General features: G+C 43.6%; 1 protein-coding gene across 4 annotated transcripts in view; it reads left to right on the top strand.

The window, feature by feature from the left end:
- KAZN (kazrin, periplakin interacting protein) overlaps nucleotides 1-19,411 on the top strand; it is a 294,829-nt gene that overhangs the window by 231,698 nt on the left and 43,720 nt on the right. For all 4 annotated transcript variants that reach the window (XM_068240530.1, XM_068240528.1, XM_068240529.1 and 1 more), the window contains one exon: nucleotides 1,975-2,145. In XM_068240530.1, coding sequence (XP_068096631.1) covers nucleotides 1,975-2,145 — 171 coding nt within the window. The remainder of the gene's footprint in view (nucleotides 1-1,974; nucleotides 2,146-19,411) is intronic.

A 19,411-nucleotide genomic window follows, 5' to 3' on the forward strand; every position in this document is an offset into this window, starting at 1 on the left:
TTTTAGAATAAATACATTGTATTGATTCTTTTCCCAGGTCAAAGAGTTCACTCCCTGACCTGCGTCAGGAAGTGAAAAAACAAATCGCTCTGCAAAATCGCTTAGAAAATGGCTGTACAAAAAAATCACAATCCGCAGGTAACCAGCGGGAGGCGCTAAAAATAATTGCGCACAAAATGGCAAAACTCTGGTATCAGTGATTGCGATTTTTGATGTGACAAAGGTCTTAGTGCTGCGTGTGCTGTATTAGCTGGGCTCATGTACCTGCCTCGCAGGACTAGCTGAGCTCATGTACAAATATTTTGACTGGTAAACCGCTACACACGTATATATGTACCGTATATACTCGCATATAAGCCGGCCCGCATATAAGCCGACCTCCCAACTTTTCCCTGAAAAACCAGGGAAAAATGATTGACCCCCATATAAGCCGGGGGTAGGAAATGCTGGATTGGTGCAGCCCCCCAGTGTGTCCCAGTATAGCTAGTATAGTGCCCAGTATGGGTAGGAAGTGCCCAGTATAGCTAGTGTAGTGCCCAGTATAGCGCCCAGTATAGGTAGGTAGTGTCCAGTATAGCTAGTATAGTGCCCAGTATAGCTAGTAAAGTGCCCAGTTTAGCTAGTATAGTGCCCAGTATAGCCAGTATAGTGCCCAGTATAGCCAGTATAGTGCCCAGTATAGGTATGTAGTGTACAGTATAGCTAGTATAGTGCCCAGTATAGCTAGTAAAGTGCCCAGTTTAGCTAGTATAGTGCCCAGTTTAGCTAGTATAGTGCCCAGTTTAGCTAGTATAGTGCCCAGTATGGCTAGTATAGTGCCCAGTATGGCTAGTATAGTGCCCCAGTATGGCTAGTATAGTGCCCCAGTATGGCTAGTATAGTGCCCCAGTATGGCTTGTATAGTGCCCAGTTTAGCCAGTATAGTGCCCAGTATAGCTAGTATAGTGTCCAGTATAGCTAGTATAGTGTCCAGTATAGCTAGTATAGTGTCCAGTATAGCTAGTATAGTGTCCAGTATAGATAGTATAGTGTCCAGTATAGCTAGTATAGTGTCCAGTATAGCTAGTATAGTGTCCAGTATAGCTAGTATAGTGTCCAGTATAGCTAGTATAGTGTCCAGTATAGCTAGTATAGTGCCCAGTATAGCTAGTATAGTGCCCAGTATAGCCAGTATAGTGCCCAGTATAGCTAGTAAAATGCCCAGTATAGCTAGTATAGTGCCCAGTATAGCTAGTAAAATGCCCAGTATAGCTAGTAAAATGCCCAGCATAGGTAGGTAGTGCCCTAGTATAGCGCTCCCCCCCTCTCCGCTCCCCCTCCCCGCTCCCCCCGCGGCCGCCGCTGCTATCACCTGCTTAGGCAGCGGCTGCTTCCTAATCCGCGTTCCCCTTCTCATGTTCAGTTGCAGAGTGTATCACAGCAGCGCGCCTGGCGCTGCTGCTGTGACAATGCAGGGGGCAGGAAAGAGCGCGGCTCCCTGTAGCGGCGATCTGTATCGCAGTTACCAGGGGAACCGCTCTTTCCTGCCCCCTGCATCGTCACAGCAGCAGCGCCAGGCGCGCTGCTGTGATACACTCTGCAACTGAACATGAGAAGGGGAACGCGGATTAGAAAGCGGCCGCTGCCTAAGCAGGTAATAGCAGCGGGGGGAGCGGGGAGGGGGGGCGCAGACCACCCGACCACTAGACCACCAGGAAAGACTCGCATACAAGCCGACCCCCCAACTTTTGACCCCCTTTTTGGGGGTCAAAAATTCGGCTTGTATGCGAGTATATACGGTAATCTGTGTAATCATCTGCCTGACTATTGTTGCTCTTAAGGCACTAACAGTTTGCCATTGACTGGAGTAATTGACCCGTTGTAGGAAACCTAATTTCAACTGGCTTATCCTGTGACCATTTCTGCAGGCTTGCTATACAGCTGCTAACAGTTATTGATGACTGACCTGTGTTGTTTGGTATTTTGTCTCGTCAGGAGAGTGAAGACGCAGTAAAAGTATTAGCCAAAGAAAAAGATCTTTTAGAACGGGAAAAGTGGGAACTTCGGCGCCAGGCCAAGGAAGCTACAGACCATGCCAGCGCCTTGCGATCTCAGCTGGATTTAAAGGAAAATCGAATCAAAGAGCTTGAAGCTGAGCTGACGATGGTGAGATGTAAATTAAGCTATATTTATTGTCAACTAATTGAAGTCCAATTAATGTGCATTTGTAGGGGGGGGGGGGGTATACACTGAAAAGAAGGTAGGCAAAGTAAGTAGGAACAAACTTTCTCACAGTTTTGAAGGTTTTAGTGTACTTTGAAAAGCCACATCCATTATTAAACCTGCAGCGTTTATTACTTGGTGTAGTGATTATGATTTAAAAAGAGAAAAAAACTTTGATTTGACAATAAATGGCTTCAACTAACCACTACCCCAGTGTTAAGGAAAAGTTTTTGTGTTATTCAGATTCTATTACAAAAGGTTAAGAAATAATAAATTCTGCCAGGGTATATCTTGGGGCCAGAATAGAAGGCAAGATATATCAATCATTATTATTTCCTAGAATTCTACAGAAAGCTACAGCAAGCCAGGAACAACATCCCTATGAAATATAAGGATGGGACCACGCTAGTCCCTGCAAAAGAACCACATGTATTTCCACACATGATTTTTCGCACACACTGCACATTTGTGTGCGTTATTCCAACGGATTTTCTGTGGGAAAACGCACACGATGTGTGACATTTTGTTGCAAAAGTAAGTTTTGTTTTTTTTTCCTGGTGAACCAACTGTGAACCATCCCATTAAAGTGTACCAGAGACGGCGAAATCTAAAGTTTTTTTTACTTACCCAGGATTTCCACCAGCTCCATAAGCAAGGGTGCGTCCCTCATTTAGCAGTACTCCGCTCCGGTAACGGGCTCAGTGGCGCAGAAGACCACGGATGACTCAGACTGGAGCCGACTGAGCCAGTTACTGGGGCTGATTACTGCTGAACAGAGGGCAACAGGAGGACGGCGAGGGACTCGTCTATGTTTATGGGGCTGGAGGAAGCCCTGGGTAAGTAAAAAAAAAAAGTTGGATTTCTCCATCTCTGGGACACTTTAACTACAGTAAAAAGTTCCTGGCGCCCAAGTCTGTGTAAACTGGCCCCATCACTTCAGAGTGAGGACACTGAGCAGTCATACTCCACCTTGAAGTTCAGCATACACGGCTGATGCCACAAAACTCTGCTGAGACACCGCTCAGCATTGGCAGTACACCTCCAATACACAAGATGCCACTCAGCTTCAGCTCACTTCTCCCTGCTCTGGTCTCTCTCACGCACTTCTGCTGGATCTCTTAAACTAGACTAGTGCCGACACTTGTATACCCTTGGAAAAGGATAGCCGGCCCCCCCCCTACTGAATGACACACACAGATGTGCATGAGAGAGACCACAGTGGGGAGACGTGAGCTGGAGCTGAACAGCATATCGGAGTTGTGGAGGTGTTATTTCCACTGCTGACCGGAGTCTTAGCAGAGTTTTGTGGCAATGGCCGTGTATGCTGATCTTCCAGGTAGAATCTGTTCAGTGACCTCACTCTGAAGTGGCCAGAGGAGAGATTTACTCAAATTGTTTTACACACAGATTGGTAACAGTGACAAGGCTGGTTTGCACAGCCTTTTTACTGTATTCGCCCTATTTCTAAGAGCCTAGGACTGGGCTTTTTTTTCCCCTTGGCAGCTTACTGGTCTGGTGTGTTGGTGCATAAACTGGGTTGCAATCCCATTGACTAACATTGTTTTTCAGTTGTAATGCAATTTTGCATGCAAAATAAAAGCATACAACTTTAACAAGTGTAGTTCCAGCCTGTGTGCTGTTTCCTTATTTGCTGTAGGTTTTGCTTTAGGATTTTATGGAGAGTTTTATTCAGCTGCTGTTGGAGGAATGACTGTAGGAGTAGCAGGATGCCATAGTTTTCTCAACCGTGATCCATTCATTTGTCAAAATTTGGTAACATCTAAAAAAAAAAAGCCAGAAGCAAAAACTCTGGAATTTTAAGGAGGCATTGGGCTCTATTCACAAAACTTCTCATGCATGACTTATCACCTAATTGAGGAAAATAACCTTTCAGCACTTAGAAACAAAATAATCACTCAAAGTAAGTTGTCTGATTTACTTCATTTCAATAATACTATTCTTACCTTAATTAATTATATTTTTGCTTTTTGGGAGCTTAAATAAGTAACACAGATAAGGTGAAAACAAGTGAAAAAGCTTTGTGAATTGTGCCCAATATAGTGAACCTCAGTATAAAATATGAAACATTTATTAAGCATAAATGTAAAAGAAATGGAAACGGATTAAAATCTGAACATATCACAGGTTGATTAACATGGCAGCCTCACACATGTTTCGTGTTTCAAAGGATCGTTTCATCAGAAGCGAAGTACAGGAAATAATTACAACAGCTTGCTGTGATCACTTGGATATTCTAGATCATCCCGCATAAATTATCCACGTTGAAGTATGTATAGAACTGCTAGCCGGTATAACATGAAGTACCATAGATGGAGCGCACCATTATATGCTAAGCTCCATTGCCACCAACGGGGGGCGTCATGACCATTTAGGAGGGAGTGGAGTCTCCTATATTTCTATTGTTTTTTGATTGTTTCAGCATTTTGTAATGCTAGGATCAAACCATACAATTTTCCGGCAGATTTACCTGCCAGATCGATTTTTTACAACCTGTCCGATCTGAATTTTGATTAATTTTCCGATCGATTTCCATTCACTTCTATGGAAATCGATCGAATTTCATGTTGGAAATTCATGTACATGTTGGAAAAAAAAATCAATCTGGCAGGTAAATCTGTCAGAAAATGGTATGGTGTGTACCTTTTACAGTTGTGTTCTGAACTGCTCAGTACTTAATCTTATGTAGCAGTGCTGCCATGGTAACCACAAGACAGTATGAATGAATAAATACAAGTGTAAAGCAGTCGGAAGACAGGACAATTTCAAAATATGCTAAAACCTTCATTAGTGGAAGATCGTGTCTAACTTACCTTTTCTACTTTCTTAACAGTGTTATACTTGCTTTCTAATGACAGGTCTACAATAAAAATCCATGTATACTGTAATAGCGTCCACACAGATGTATACTATATTGGCATGCTCACAGATAGCTTTGACAAGGCTACAGAAGTACTTCTTTTTTAAGGCACAGCTGATCTTGTGTGTCTGTAAGGGAACCTGTCATTCTATCAAAGCTCACAAAACGCCACTGCACTGGTACTATCCTGATACATATTGAGTTGTATTCCCCATGTTCTAAAAGTATCAATGAGTGCAAGCTTGTATTTTTGATCATGTTTTCATAACTGGAGGCTCCAACAGAGAAATCTATTATCAGGGAAATACCAGCCGCTAGAGGGCAGCAGAACAAGATTGTGTTGCTCAGTGGAATGATTCCCTTTTGGGTGAGATCACACTGATCAAGCATGAACTGGCCTCTAGGCAGGAGACTGGAAATGGGAGTGGTGAACACACATGCAGCAGGTACTTCCTACAAAGTGCACAACTCTTTCCACTCTGTTAAAACCTTACAATGTACTAATACTATGTTTCCATTTGTTTACAAGCAACACACAATACGGAAGGCTAAAAAAAAAAAAACATTAGTCATGTAGCAAAAGCAGACATGGTGTAACTTTTAGCAACCATTTAGATTTAACTCTCCTGCTGTGGTGCATGTTTACTGTAAAGAGAACCATTCATGAGCAGATTGTAATAATTCATATCACATTGTATAATGGTGCAGACTTCCTGGTTAGGGTTAGCATTGAACCCCTGTGATTTATCTGTATTCTCTCCTTTTGAGTGTGAAACTTATTCTATCAAAGTGTAAACTAAAGCTAACAGCAGTCTCAACTGAAGAAAAATGTGCTGACTGCGAGCACTTGGAACATCAGCTGAGCAGGACCTTTACCACAGTAAGCAGAAGCTGATTGGTTAGACATTTTAGTGGCTTGATAGACTAGTATCTACGAACATAGAGACACTGGCTGTTGTAAGGAAAATACGAAGCATACGTGTCTAGAGGGAATAATAAGAATACCTTATGTAGTGCAGACCTTGATTTTGCATACTAAAAACCTTTTCTTACATTTAGAGAGCATGGAAATATTGTTAAAACCTTATATATTTTCTTTTCTTTTATTGCTGTCTGTGACCCTATTTGGGAGTCTATTCTTCCTGCCCTAAGGGCTCACACTACAAGAGCTTTTTAAGCGCTAAAGATTGTAAAAACTCTTGCTAATGCAATGCTATTTTTTACAAAATCACATTACTCCAATGAGAACACACACATAGGATAAGATTAGTAAGAGCTTTGAAAATCACAAAGTGCGCCGCTCAGAAAAGCTTTTGTAGTGTGAACCAGCCCTATTACAAGAGTTAAGTAGATCCTCTCAACAACAAATAGCAGTTTCTTCCCCTTTCAGCCTTTTTACTCCCCTTCCTAGTTTTCTCTTCTCTTGGCTGCTACTGGTCATTGAGACACTTATAATTCCTGCTTACATGCAGATGCAAATTGCAGCCCAGAACTGGTCTAATTTAAAGGCTGTACACACACCAGTTGAAACTTAGCTGAGTCGGCCGATAAGGGCCACCTCTGCCGAGAATCCAGCATTTGAGTGATTGGTGTACATACATGCTGCTGAGTTATCTGCTGACATGCCTGTCCTGTTGAATGGGATAGGCAAGATGTTGAGCAGTGGGGTGAAATTGCTGTACTGGATGCCAGCCACATTGCTGGACACTTAGCAGGGCTGCCATCGGGGGGGGGGGGGGCACAGCTAACACTACAGTGAGTGCCGGGCAAATCCCCAGCACAGTTGGACCTCTTGTACTTTAAAAATGGCACCGTTGCCAGTTGCCATGGCACCAGCGCCGCTCTTTTACGGGGCCTCTCTCTACCTGGAGTGTGCCTCCCGGTCCTCGCTGCCTACCAGACCTCATATTGCGGCAACTCTCGCACTTCCTCCACTCACCCCCTGCACAGATACACGCAGCAGGAACTTCCTTAGTCCAGCGTGGAACCCAGACCTCTCTCTTCCTCCTGACTGTTGCCGAAGTGACTGGCTTCTGCTGATGACACTGAGAGCACTAGGAACAGCAAGGAGGAGGAAGAGAGAGGTCTGCGTTCCACGCCGAACTAGGTAAGTTGCTGCTGCGTGTTTCTGTGCGAGGAGTGGAGGACCGGGGTGGTGATCAACAGCTACCTATACTGGGTGCACCTTTAACTTGCTACCTATACCTAGCTTCCTATACTAAAGGCACGTATACCTAGGTACTTATACTGAAGACACCTATGCCTAGCTACCTATACCTAGCTACCTATACTGAAGGCACCTTACCTAGCTACCAATACTGAAGGCACCTATACCTAGCTACCTATACCAAAAGCACATATAACTAGCTACTTATACTGAAGACACCCATACCTAGCTACCTATACTGAAGGCACCTATAACCTAGCTACCTATACTGAAGGCACCAATACCTAGCTACCTACACTGAAGGCCTGAAGATGTGTGAGGGGCTCCAACATTTCTGATGGCAGCCCTGCTTGTTAGATATCCACCTGCAACAATTACAAATTATTGCTACAGATGAAGAAAATGTAGATTATGTGTGGGTATTGTCTGACAGTTGTGTTTGTGAGTGCTTCCTTTTCTGTGACAGACTAAGCGCTTATTGGAGAGGAGATATTTACTAAGGGCCTGTCTCCACTTTGCATGAGTTGTCTGACAGAGTTGCATTGCTGTCAATTGTTTTTTTGCATGTGAAAAATGACAGGAATTGAGGTCACCTGTATACACTTTTTAAAAGGTAGCCAAAAGAATTGTAAACCATTGTTTTACGTTTCACCTTAAAATGAGTCCTATAGTTTTGCTTGTCCAGCAGAACTGCAATCTTCTTACAAATGAACAGTCAGATTACAACGGTTGTGATTGGTTCTCTTTCGTGACTGTAAATTCATTTCTTTCTTTTTGAAGGTATGTTGGGTGCAACTGATAAATTCCTTGTAGTTAAGTGGTTTACATTGTTTTAATTTGCCACATTTTCAGGTCCTTCCCTCAGCTTAGCTTTATTGTCTTCTTAAAAAAGATCTCATTCCTAATAGACCCTGTCTCGCCCCTTGACTGTCCCTACTGGCCAACTGAGGAACTCTCAGACAAAGAGCGACTTTGCCTGGTGTGTAATCCCATAGGAGCTATTTTTCTGAGAACTTAATCAGGATGTCTACTAGTGATCCATATTAACTCCAAGATAATTGGAGCTCAGTTGGTTTGCAATAAGCCAGCATCGCATGCAATTATCCTTGTAATTACTTTGGCTCCTGATTATTTTCTACACAGTTAAAATTGTGTGTTTTTATGGTGTTCTGTCAGCCGTCGCCACCAGTTTTTTTTTTTTAACTAGTTGAAATTACATCCTTGATGTTATCTTTTCAAGTGAATTGTGGCCTATCATTACGTTGCCCATGAGTGTTTTATGATACACTGTCTATATATCACAACAGTTTCTACAACCATATAAGCATGTAGGGCCCTATGCAATTCCTGAAATTGCCAGTGGTGAACGCCGGCGAGTTCTAATCCAATTCACCTGGCCTGGCGGTAAAGAACTCGCGTGTGCGATTTAATGGCTCAGTGAGTTATCTTCTTTTTATGCAGTTAACGTTAAGATGCACCAGGAAGTAATGCTTCCTGTCAAACATGGGCGAGAGCGTTTCACCTTTTCTGAGCAGATTAAATCTGTCTTGCCTTCTTTGGGCATCTGTGAGCCTCCTTTACTAAGGAGACTCCAGACGCCCATCTTTTAAATAGGTAAAGGGAGTCTCTTTTTTTTTTTTTTTTATACTCCCTAGCTATCTAGTGTACAAAAATAGACCCTGGAGTAATGGGGAGCCCCAGTAGGAGGCTCAAAGATGCTTTGTCAGGGCTCCCTGGATAGTATTGTGCCGGAGAGCTGGCAAGAAGAAGCAGGGCGCCGTGTGCTTCTGGCAGGAAGTAACGGAAAAACAGATGATGAAACACTGAACAATAAGGCTGTTACCTTTAACAGTAATGAGCAAGAAAAAAATTTATAAAAACAGTGCCCAACATCTAATGTTTAAAAAAAAAAGTGGTGGTGGGAGGGGTTCACTTACCGCTCTCTCTGTTCAAAGATCTGTCCCTCCGTTCTCCCGTTACAGCCCCCGTTTGCGGCTCCTGACCACTATACAAATACTGCGCCTTCTGACATCACTTAGAGGCGCGCGCTCTCCCGTCTTGTTGGCGTCTCAGCAGTTCATGCTGTGGAGATAGGGGCGTGATGTCTAAGTGATGTCAGAAGGCGCAGTATTTGAATAGTAAACGCTGGTCGGGAGCCATAAAGGGGGCTGTAACGGGAGAACGGAGGGACAGATCTTTGAACAGAGGGAGCGGTAAGTGAAGGCTGAACCCCTCCTATCACCACAACATTTTTTTAATCATTCGAAGTTGGGCTCAGGTATCCTTTAACCACTTAAAGGAATACTGTAGGGGGGGTCGGGCGAAAATGAGTTGAACTTACCAGGGACTTCTAATGATCCCCTGCAGACATCCTGTGCCCGCGCAGCCGCTCACCGATGCTCCGGCCCCGCCTCTGGCTCACTTCTGGAATTTCAGACTTTAAAGTCTGAAAACCACTGCACCTGTGTTGCCATGTCCTCGCTCCCGCTGATGTCACCAGAAGTGTACTGTGCATGCCCAGTATGGTATGTGTCTAAACAGTACGCTCCTAGTGACATCAGAGGGAGCGAGGACATGGCAACGCAGGCGCAGTGGTTTTCAGACTTTAAAGTCTGAAATTCCAGAGGTGACCCGGAGGCGGGGCCGGAGCATCGGTGAGTGGCTGCGTGGGCACAGGATGTCTGCGGGGGACCATTAGAAGCCCCGGGTAAGTTCAACTCCTTTTCCCCCGACCCCCCCCCTACAGTATCCCTTTAAGTATCAGCGGTCTCTGCCCCCTTAAGAACCAGAGACCGCTGGTACAAGAACGACAGAATCCCAACGAATCGCTGCATATACCCGCCACAACCACCATCACTACCGCACGCCGAGATCCTCAGGACTTCCACACTCTGCCGTCTCTATGACGGCAGAGTCATGTGAGCCGGTCTCTATGATGGCAGAGTCATGTGAGCTGGTCAGAAGCCGCTTTCATTGGCTCCTGACCGTGTCTATCAATGTAAGCCTATGGGAGTTGCTTACATTGATAGACACGGCCAGGAGCCAATGAAATCGGCTCCTGACCCGCTCACAGGGCTTTGCCGTCATAGAGACAGGCAGAGCAAGTGAGCTGCGACGGGACACGGCGAGGATTCACCGGAAAGATCGGCGCAAGCGGCGAAAGCGGCGGATGCGCTCTGCGGTGAGGTTTGAATTCTACGCCCTGCCAGCCAGGTAGCCACCAAAACAGGGCGTAGATTTCAATCACCGTTGTCCTTAAGCACAATGGCAAAAAAAAAACCATAAACCAAAAACATATTTGTACACACTGTACATTTTTTGTTTCCTATGTAGCTGTCACTTACAGCAGGTATTATAATCTACCTATTCTGAACCTTTTATAGACAGGTTTTTTTGGACTAGTCCAGTTCCTCATGGGGATCTTAGGATTTCCTTTACTTTCAAAGGCACACCTTGAATGTAATTGGCAATGTCCATTTGCCAGAGTGTGCACATGAGTAGGTAGGCTGACTGGCATGTCTGTATAAGTCCTTTCCAGGGAGTGCGTTTGAAGCAATTAAAAATAAACATTGTGAATCCCCCAAAACCTGTTAAGAGGTTAGAGCTGTCAGATTTTAATAGCTACTGTAAAGGGAGCCATACATCTAGCAATGATGGCCAAGAGACAAATCCCTCCCTGATCGAACCTGATTAGAGAGAGATCTGTCGGCTGCCCAACCATACACCGCAGGCAGATTCCCAATCAATTTCAAGCTGATCGATCAGGAATCGGCTTTGTGACGCCCTATCCGACGGGTCGCTAGCCGATGCTTAACAACCCCCCCCCCCCAATGTAAAATGTTTCCCCATATCGGACGGTCGAATGGCCATCAAGTGGATAGATGTATGGCCACCTTAAGTGACGGCTACACTGGAAGTAAAATTCTAATTATGTTGCATTTAGGGGCCCTTTCACACTAAAGGGGAAGACGATGCATTAAACAGACAGTAAATGTGTCCTGTGTTATCAATAGTATGCATCTACAGTGTCAAACAACGCAACTGCAAAATCTTAACCCGCTGCATTTGTCCGCAGCCGCAACGCAAAATGCCGACCACAAATTGCAACTAGATGCATTAGAAGCCTGTCTGTTCCCACTAGGCATCCTGCCCCATGAAAAACCCCTACGTTACCCACACTGTTCCCTCTCGTCCTGGAAACCAGGAAATAATAGGGCTTCCTGTTGGTTTGTTAAAGGATCAATGGGAATCCTCCTGCAACAGAGGAAATTTTCATTGGTTCATAGAGTTTTTTTTGTCAAACCAACAGAAGCAGCATGCTTCCTGTTCTCAGGGCAAGCGGCTGACGAGCGGGGATAGCGCATGCGATGAGAAAAAAAGGCGGATGTGTGGGCAGACGGATGGGTGATCGCACGGGTGGGAAAGCAAATGCAGCAGCCAGTGGCAGAAGTGCATCTGCTCATATTATGAGCAGATGTGCTTACCGCTGTGTTTGCACTATAGTGAGAACCCGGCCATACCCTGAAACAAGCGTATGTGTGTACATGTGCATTTTACATTTTCCAGTTTTCCACCATAGTGCTCCTTTGAGGCATTTTATTGATAAGGTGTGATAATATCCCCCAGGAGAAAAACTTAAAGCGGTATCGTCACCATAAAAATCAAATTTCAACAGCAACTGGTCTGAGTGTATTAAGTGATAAAGATGCTAATCCTGCATTCAAAACTTTCAACACATTTTCTGCTGTTATGATTTGGAGTTATCATATACCTTAGGAGCACTGGCTCTTTAGTAGTCGGTGCCAAATAATTGCATGCTGGGGGTTCTTTTTATCTATAATATATTCCTCCTCTTCCCTTTATTTCCCTGTCTGCTGCTTATCTGAAACTTGATCCCCTACTCACTTGTGTTTACAAGTAAGGATGAGGCGACTCAGTAATTGGAGGAGACACGAAAAAAAAAGTAAAGGGCAGAAATGACATCACGAGTTAGCCTTAACTGTGGGCAAAAGACATGGCCCCCTCCAGGAACAGAATTCTCGTCATTCACTATATAACATTCACTGAAATGAAAACGTGGACAGTACAATATATGTGTTATGTAAGTAGATCAAGTATTTATCTACTTATATAGGTGTTTTTTTCCCTGGAATAGTATGGCTGATCCTACTGTTTTAATTGAATAAGGTCCAGCTACAGAAACCACGGCACAGAAACTTGTCAGTGAAATGCCTTTTATCACCAGCAAGCAAGAAAATACTTAAAACAGTTTTTATAGTACTTTTCCACCTACTAGGAGAAAACTCAGAAAAGTCAATTACATATGGGCCCTTGTGTCTGTTGAATCTCCAGTCTGTGCTTGGCGAGAATGAGGAAGTGAAAGGAATACATAAATATCAGTGACTGGTGATTTTATTGACCAGTTGGAAACTCCCAAACTTTCAATATTCTGTAAGTCTTGAACTGCTGATCATTCAAACATGCAGTTTTCATGTACAATAATCCCTTATTAAAATACCCTTTTCATCATGCTCAGGTTTCTGCTGTCTGTTTGTATGAAAATCAAAAGGGAATTATTGAAACAACAATGCTGACCTAATCTTTATTTAAAACAAACAAACAAACAAAAAGTTAGTTTCTTGGCATCTTGTAATGTAATTTACCTAGGGAGTCAAAACATCAGTATTACATTCTGGCAAAGTCAGCATCGAGTCAGCAGATCGAGTTGCGGCCGATTTTGATCGATTTGATCTATCTGACTGGATGGAAAATCTAGGTCGATCGATGGCCCATAGAGTTGCACTGGAGCTAATGGTCCTATAATGCATTTAGATCGATTTCCAATAGATTTCATTCTGAATTCTATTAGATCGATAGATTCCTGTCAGATTTTACTTGACAGGCGTCTGACAGAAATATATCTGATGGTCGAATCTGCTACAAATCTATAAGTGTATGGCCACCTTAAAGGGATACTGTAGGGGGGTCGGGGGAAAATGAGTTGAACTTACCCGGGGCTTCTAATGGTCCCCCGCAGGCATCCTGTGCCCGCGCAGCCGCTCACTGATGCTCCGGCCCCGCCTCCGGTTCACTTCCCCTGATGTCACCAGGAGCGTCCTGCGCACAGACCATACTGGGCTTGTGCTATACACTCCTGGTGACATCAGCGGGAACGAGGACACGGCAACGCAGGCGCAGGGGTTTTCTGACTTTAAAGTCGGAAATTCCAGAAGTGAGCCAGAGGCGGGGCCGGAGCATCAGTGAGTGGCTGCGTGGGCACAGGATGTCTGCGGGGGACCATTACAAGCCACAGGTAAGTTCAACTCATTTTCCCCCGACCCCCTACAGTATTCCTTTTAGACTTTAGTGACAGATTATTGTTTACCCTGTAAAGAGATATGTTTCTACATACGCCTGCTTTGCTGTATTGTGATGAAAGAATTAGCTGATTGGTTGCTATGAGTCTGTATCATCATGCTTGTTGAGCTAGCTGTAGTCGCTAATAGCTTATGTCTGTGGTATGACTAGCCCTGAACTGCTCAGAATAGACATCTGATTGGTTGCTATGAATTACACCCCATTTCTGTCATTTGCTAAGGAATTGTTTTAGCTTTGCATAAATAAATGTGTACAATAAGAAGTGGCAATTAAAAGAATCAAATTCTTATTACTTACAACGTAGCTGAAGCCATTTTCATTAACCTCATTGCTTGTGCTTTAGTCATTTCCATTTCCACTCAAGTGCTGCAATTACTAATTCTGCTTTGCCTCTGTATATTAACTGCATTTTTCTTCATGTTCTTTTGCACACATTGTTTTTTTATGCAAAATGAGTAATTCTTAGTTTCTACAATATTATCTGTGCAACCTCTTTCTAACAGCAAGTGTGCATTAATTAGACATGCCTTTCAGCCTTGGATACATCGCTCCAATGAGAACACACACATAGGATAACATTAGCAAGAGATTTTAAAATCACAAAGCGCTCAGAAAAGCTCTTACAGTGTGAACGAGCACAGAAGACCAGGGTTACCCAATGAGCGGGCCCTCAGGGTCTGCAGCTCACATGCTACAGCCACATATTTGTACTGTTAACTACAGCACAAAGCTAGACCTGCAGATTCCTCATCCACCAGCCTGCAAGGTATTCTGATGTAAGGTCTTTTCCAGTTAATGTTAGTTAAAAGGGGCCTCATTTTTTAATAGATTTGTATTAGATTTGAGGTTAATATCAAATATAATGTGTAATCGTATTAAAATTGACAAAATATATTTCCATCTTTATTAACAAGGATTAACAACCCTCACTGGATCATGCAGAGCATGGATGGGGTTTGGTGTGCACATGTAATTGAGGCGCTGGGAAATTTGAGCACAGGGTAAAGTCAAAAAATGGCTCACCGTGCTCCTGAAAAAGTCCCAATGGCATTAATTCCTATTCTCCCTCCAGGCCGCCATGGACTCAAATCATGCCTTTTAATGGTAATTTGAGCTCAGTCTTGTGATGGTGCCCACATTACTGACTGAGTGCCATTATAGCTTTAATTTACATTACAGCCTATGGCGGCGCATGGTGCGCCCAAATTTCCAGCGCGGTTTTTGCCTGACTCGGGTTTCGTTGTACAATTACACAAATAAATACAGTTGCCCAGTGACAAGGTTTGTTAATAAAGCCAGGCTGTCCAGGATTTTCTTAAAGCCCCAGTGCAGACACACTTTTTATATGCATTAAATGGAATATTATGGGGTTCTTGCTGAAAGAGAGGTTTTGAAAAATAATAAAGGAAATAACTGATGCACCAGTTCCTAGATCCACAGCAGCTTCCATTGCCCCATCACTCCACATTTCCCACTTAGTCTGAAGCCTCGCTTCCTGGTAAAGTCAGCAAAAGGGGCATTTACCTTATTCACTAGGTGTCCATGTGACTAAAGGCAGTTAACCAATATAGGGTAGCATCCCCATTCTAAACTTTCTGCCTAAGCTGATGGCTAACCTGGATAAATGCTCTACTAAATCTTGACCTCATAAAGGAAATGCAGTGGCTTATGTTTGGTACTTAAAGAGAACCCGAGGTGTGTTTAAAGAATGTTATCTGCATACAGAGGCTGGATCTGCCTATACAGCCCAGCCTCTGTTGCTATCCCAAACCCCCCTAAGGTCCCCCTGCACTCTGCAATCCCTCATAAATCACAGCCATGCTGTGAGGCTCTGTTTACATCTGTAGTGTCAGTCTCAGCTGCTCCCCCGCCTCCTGCATAGCTCCGGTCCCTGCCCCCGTCCCTTCCCTCCAATCAGCAGGGAGGGAAGGGATGCAGGCGGGGACTGGAGTTCTGCAGGAGGCAGGGAGAGCAGCAGACTGACACTATAGAGATAAACACAGCCAGCTCTGACAAGCTGTTTGTCAGCAGCGTGGCTGTGATTTATGAGGGATTGCAGAGTGCAGGGGGACCTTAGGGGGGTTTGGGATAGCAACAGAGGCTGGGCTGTATAGGCAGATCCAGCCTCTGTATGCAGATAATATTCTTCAAACCCACCTCGGGTTCTCTTTAAGAGCTTATTGGTGACCCTCCTGTTATCCCCATGACAGAAAAGATGCCTGCACTGAAACCACTGGCAGTGTGCAGTGCAGTGTAGTGTAGAGAGAGGAAAGTGGCATGCAAGATGACAAAAGAGAGCACGTGCCAGCATCAGATGCTCATTAATGGCCTGAGCACACTTTTGCATTGTGATAGGATAATCCAGTGACTTCCCCATTATCCCCAACCCCACCAATCCTTTTCATGCACGAGTGCGGCTACATTCCCCCTTCAGAGTCCTCTGTCTGTCTTTGTGCAATAGCACAGAGCCGCTCATGCATAGGTTTTTCCTCCCTGCATGAGCAGATCTGCGCAGACGCAGACAGGACTTTACGTGTCCATGAAGAACAGGGAGGTCCATGCAAACAGGGGTGAGGTCATGGAGGATATAGGAAGCCTCTGGATCAGCCATAGATTTAGGCCCAGTGCACACCTAAAACCTCTAGCAGATCTGCAAAACGCTAGAGGTTTTTGAAGCAGATTTCAGAACGATTCTAGGCATCTTCAGAGCGGTTTTCTAAACATGCCTAGCGTTTTTTAGAGCATTTTTGTGTAGCAGATTTCAAATATTGTTACAGTAAAGCTGTTACTGACCAGCTTCTGTAACAAAGACGCCCAGAAAACCGCTCTGATCTAGCGTTTTTCAGAGCGGTTTTCCACTTTCCTATACTTTAACATTGAGGCAGAAATGCCTCAGAAATCTAAAAAATGCTGCAGCCCCCGACTTTGCGTTTGTGGAAAAAACGAAGCACTCTGGTGTGCACCATCCCATTCACTTTCATTAGCCAAGCGGGTTCTTCCCCCTGCAAGCGTTTTAAGAAAACGCTCCAGAACCGCTTTGGTGTGCACCAGCACAATGTTCTCCCCAGAATTTTTTTCCAGCCGGGTGGCATGGAAAAGTAGCTGGGTGGCATGAAAAAGTAGCTGGGTGGGATGAGATAAGAATGCAGGGCCAATGCTTCTTTGAGCAACTCTGCTTACAGCATAGGAGCGGGTGAGCCGATGACAGCCGGGTAGTCACCAAAACTAGCCGGGTGGAGCACCCGGCTAAAAGAGCCTGGGGAGAACACTGCAGCCCACAATCTTAGTTTAGACTGGGGTACTGAAAAGCTCCTTTGTTCTAGTAAAAGCCCCCGACGTTTCCTTTAGAAGGTTATGACCACAACAGGTGTATTTTAGGAAAAAATCAATCAGCTAATTCTGTTTGATCATGTCTTCTGTAAAATGTTGTGAAGTGTCTGAAGACAGCTGCATATTAAGTGTCTGACTATAGGTGTGCTACTCCTGTCTTAGGGCCTATGCAAGTGTGCCAAGGCCCCCTTAGCAAACAGTGCATCTTTTTTAGATCCAAATTGTTTTTTAATAAGAAGAAAATCCATTCAGTCACATAACATCATACATGAGGCCCACAGTCTTTTAGCAGTGCACTCCACTGGACTAGACCCTTATGGCAATACAGCTTATCACTCCAAAGTCTTCTCCCCCAGCAGTGCTATAATATACCTGTGTAAAAAGCTACTTTGAATCTGCAGGCCTGATCTCTGTCAGTGTGAGAATGTACAAAAATCTTTTTCTTTTTTCTGAGAACTGCTGTGTTCAAATTATGAATGTCCCAGATAATTCAAGATGGAACAATAATTGCTTCTTTGACCCTCCTTCCTTCATTGTCCTCCCAGAAGCAGTGCTTTTTGGAAGCTGCAATCATAGAGTTTAGGGAGCTGCAATTGTGAGGGAAGGGACTTGATGAATGGAGATGCCCTTCAAGCTGCTCATGCTTAATGTCAGGTTGTGCCCTATGCCAGTTATTTCATGCACTCATATAGCCATGTCGTGATTTACAGCTTAAACAATTGCATCAGACAACAGCTAAATACTGGTAGCTGTACTTGGTGGGCAGAACAATTTCTTATAGGCCATGAGCAGAAATAGTTAATCACCCTGCAGCTATTATTATTGCAAAATGGGATAGAATTTCCTGTTGTTTTTTAATGATAGTTTTCTATCGGCTGTGGTGGAAAACCCTGATCAATTTTTTTTTTTTAGAAAATAGAATGGCGTGGGATAGATTGTAAATTTATAGATCCAAGCAATTTCGTGGGGAATTTTCAAAAATATTCATTATTTGAGAAAAAAACATGCCTGATACATTTGTGCATAATTTTTCAAAAGTTGCAATTAGTTGGTAAAAATCCAAAACCATCTAAAATATTGCATTGTGTATGGCTGCCTTTAGCCATGTCAAGCTGGCGTAAAGATGTGTTAAGAAAAGGCACAAGAAGACTGACATGTGGCATGTTCAGGAGAAAAAAAAATCAGGAAGGCATGCAATTTTAGTACATGAATTTGGTCAGATGGTTGGCACCACTTCTTAAAGGATAACTGTACTTTTATATCTTTCTTCATAGAAAGCTTTAAAAGTAGCCCAAGATCAATGCATCAAATGTGTTGCACTAAATAAGTTATATTATGTTTTCTGCAGTAGTATATGCTAGAACACAACAGAAATCTGCAGTGCAGCCCAGAGCCTTGTCTGCACCCAGAGCCTATTGCCTGCTATCAGCTAACGCCACACCAAAAATACACACACATTAAACTTTAGTTGGCAGATGTCAGCCATTTTGGCAGTCTGATCCACGAGAGATCTTTCTTGATTAAAAAGAAAGGATTTTTTTTTTAATTGAGGCTTTGTTCCATTAGTACAGATTCATTCAGCCAAGTGTCTGCTTATCATCATGTATAAAGGCATGGTCACCCTTTGATGGACGGTGGAATGCTATTCACCACTGCATTGTCACATTTACAGCTCGTTTGTGAGCTGGAGCAGAGCCAATAGAGCAGTAGCAGACTTTGCAATTCCTGCATACATTGCCATACATTTCCTGTGAGCTAAGATGAAGATGGTAGGCCGGATGTATGTGCTTGGTGGCATATCTTCAGACTAAGGACTCATCCACACTACAAGTGCTTTTTCTAAGCCCCAGTGATTTAAAAAAGGACTTTGCTAATGTAATGCTATGTGTGTTTTTTTTAAAAATCACATTGCTCAAGTGAGAACACATACATAGCAATATATTAGCCAAGCGCTTTTCGAATCGCTGGTGCTTAGAAATGCACTTGTAGTTAGAACCAGCCTGTTAATAGTAGCTTATGACTCAGTGTACCTAGACACTCTATTGCTGTTTGCAAATCCTAATTCCACCCGAGGATTTCCACGCTAGCAACACAACAATGTACATTGTGTTCAGGTTTTTAGGGAGCATTTTGGACCTGTACAGAGCTTATGGATACAGCTATATGATTACTGTAGTGAAGTTAATAAGCTGGATCTCGGTGTTGTGTTAGCACATTCTTCAAGTAGTTGGCAAGGCAACGTGCTTTGGGTACAGACAAGAGGAGATGAGGCTCTGTGCTGCAGCTGTCTGTTAGTAATGGAGTGTTTTTATACCTTATAGGTACTAAATCACAAATGTATAATATTTGCATAATCTGTCAGGAGCTACTATAAACCTTTTTGTGAAGAAACATTTAGTACAATTCTTCTTTAAATGAAATATTTTTGACTTTCATTCTCCTCGCCACTGCTTTCT

Source organism: Hyperolius riggenbachi, chromosome 6, assembly GCF_040937935.1.
Source record: "Hyperolius riggenbachi isolate aHypRig1 chromosome 6, aHypRig1.pri, whole genome shotgun sequence".
Taxonomy (NCBI): Eukaryota; Metazoa; Chordata; class Amphibia; order Anura; family Hyperoliidae; genus Hyperolius; species Hyperolius riggenbachi.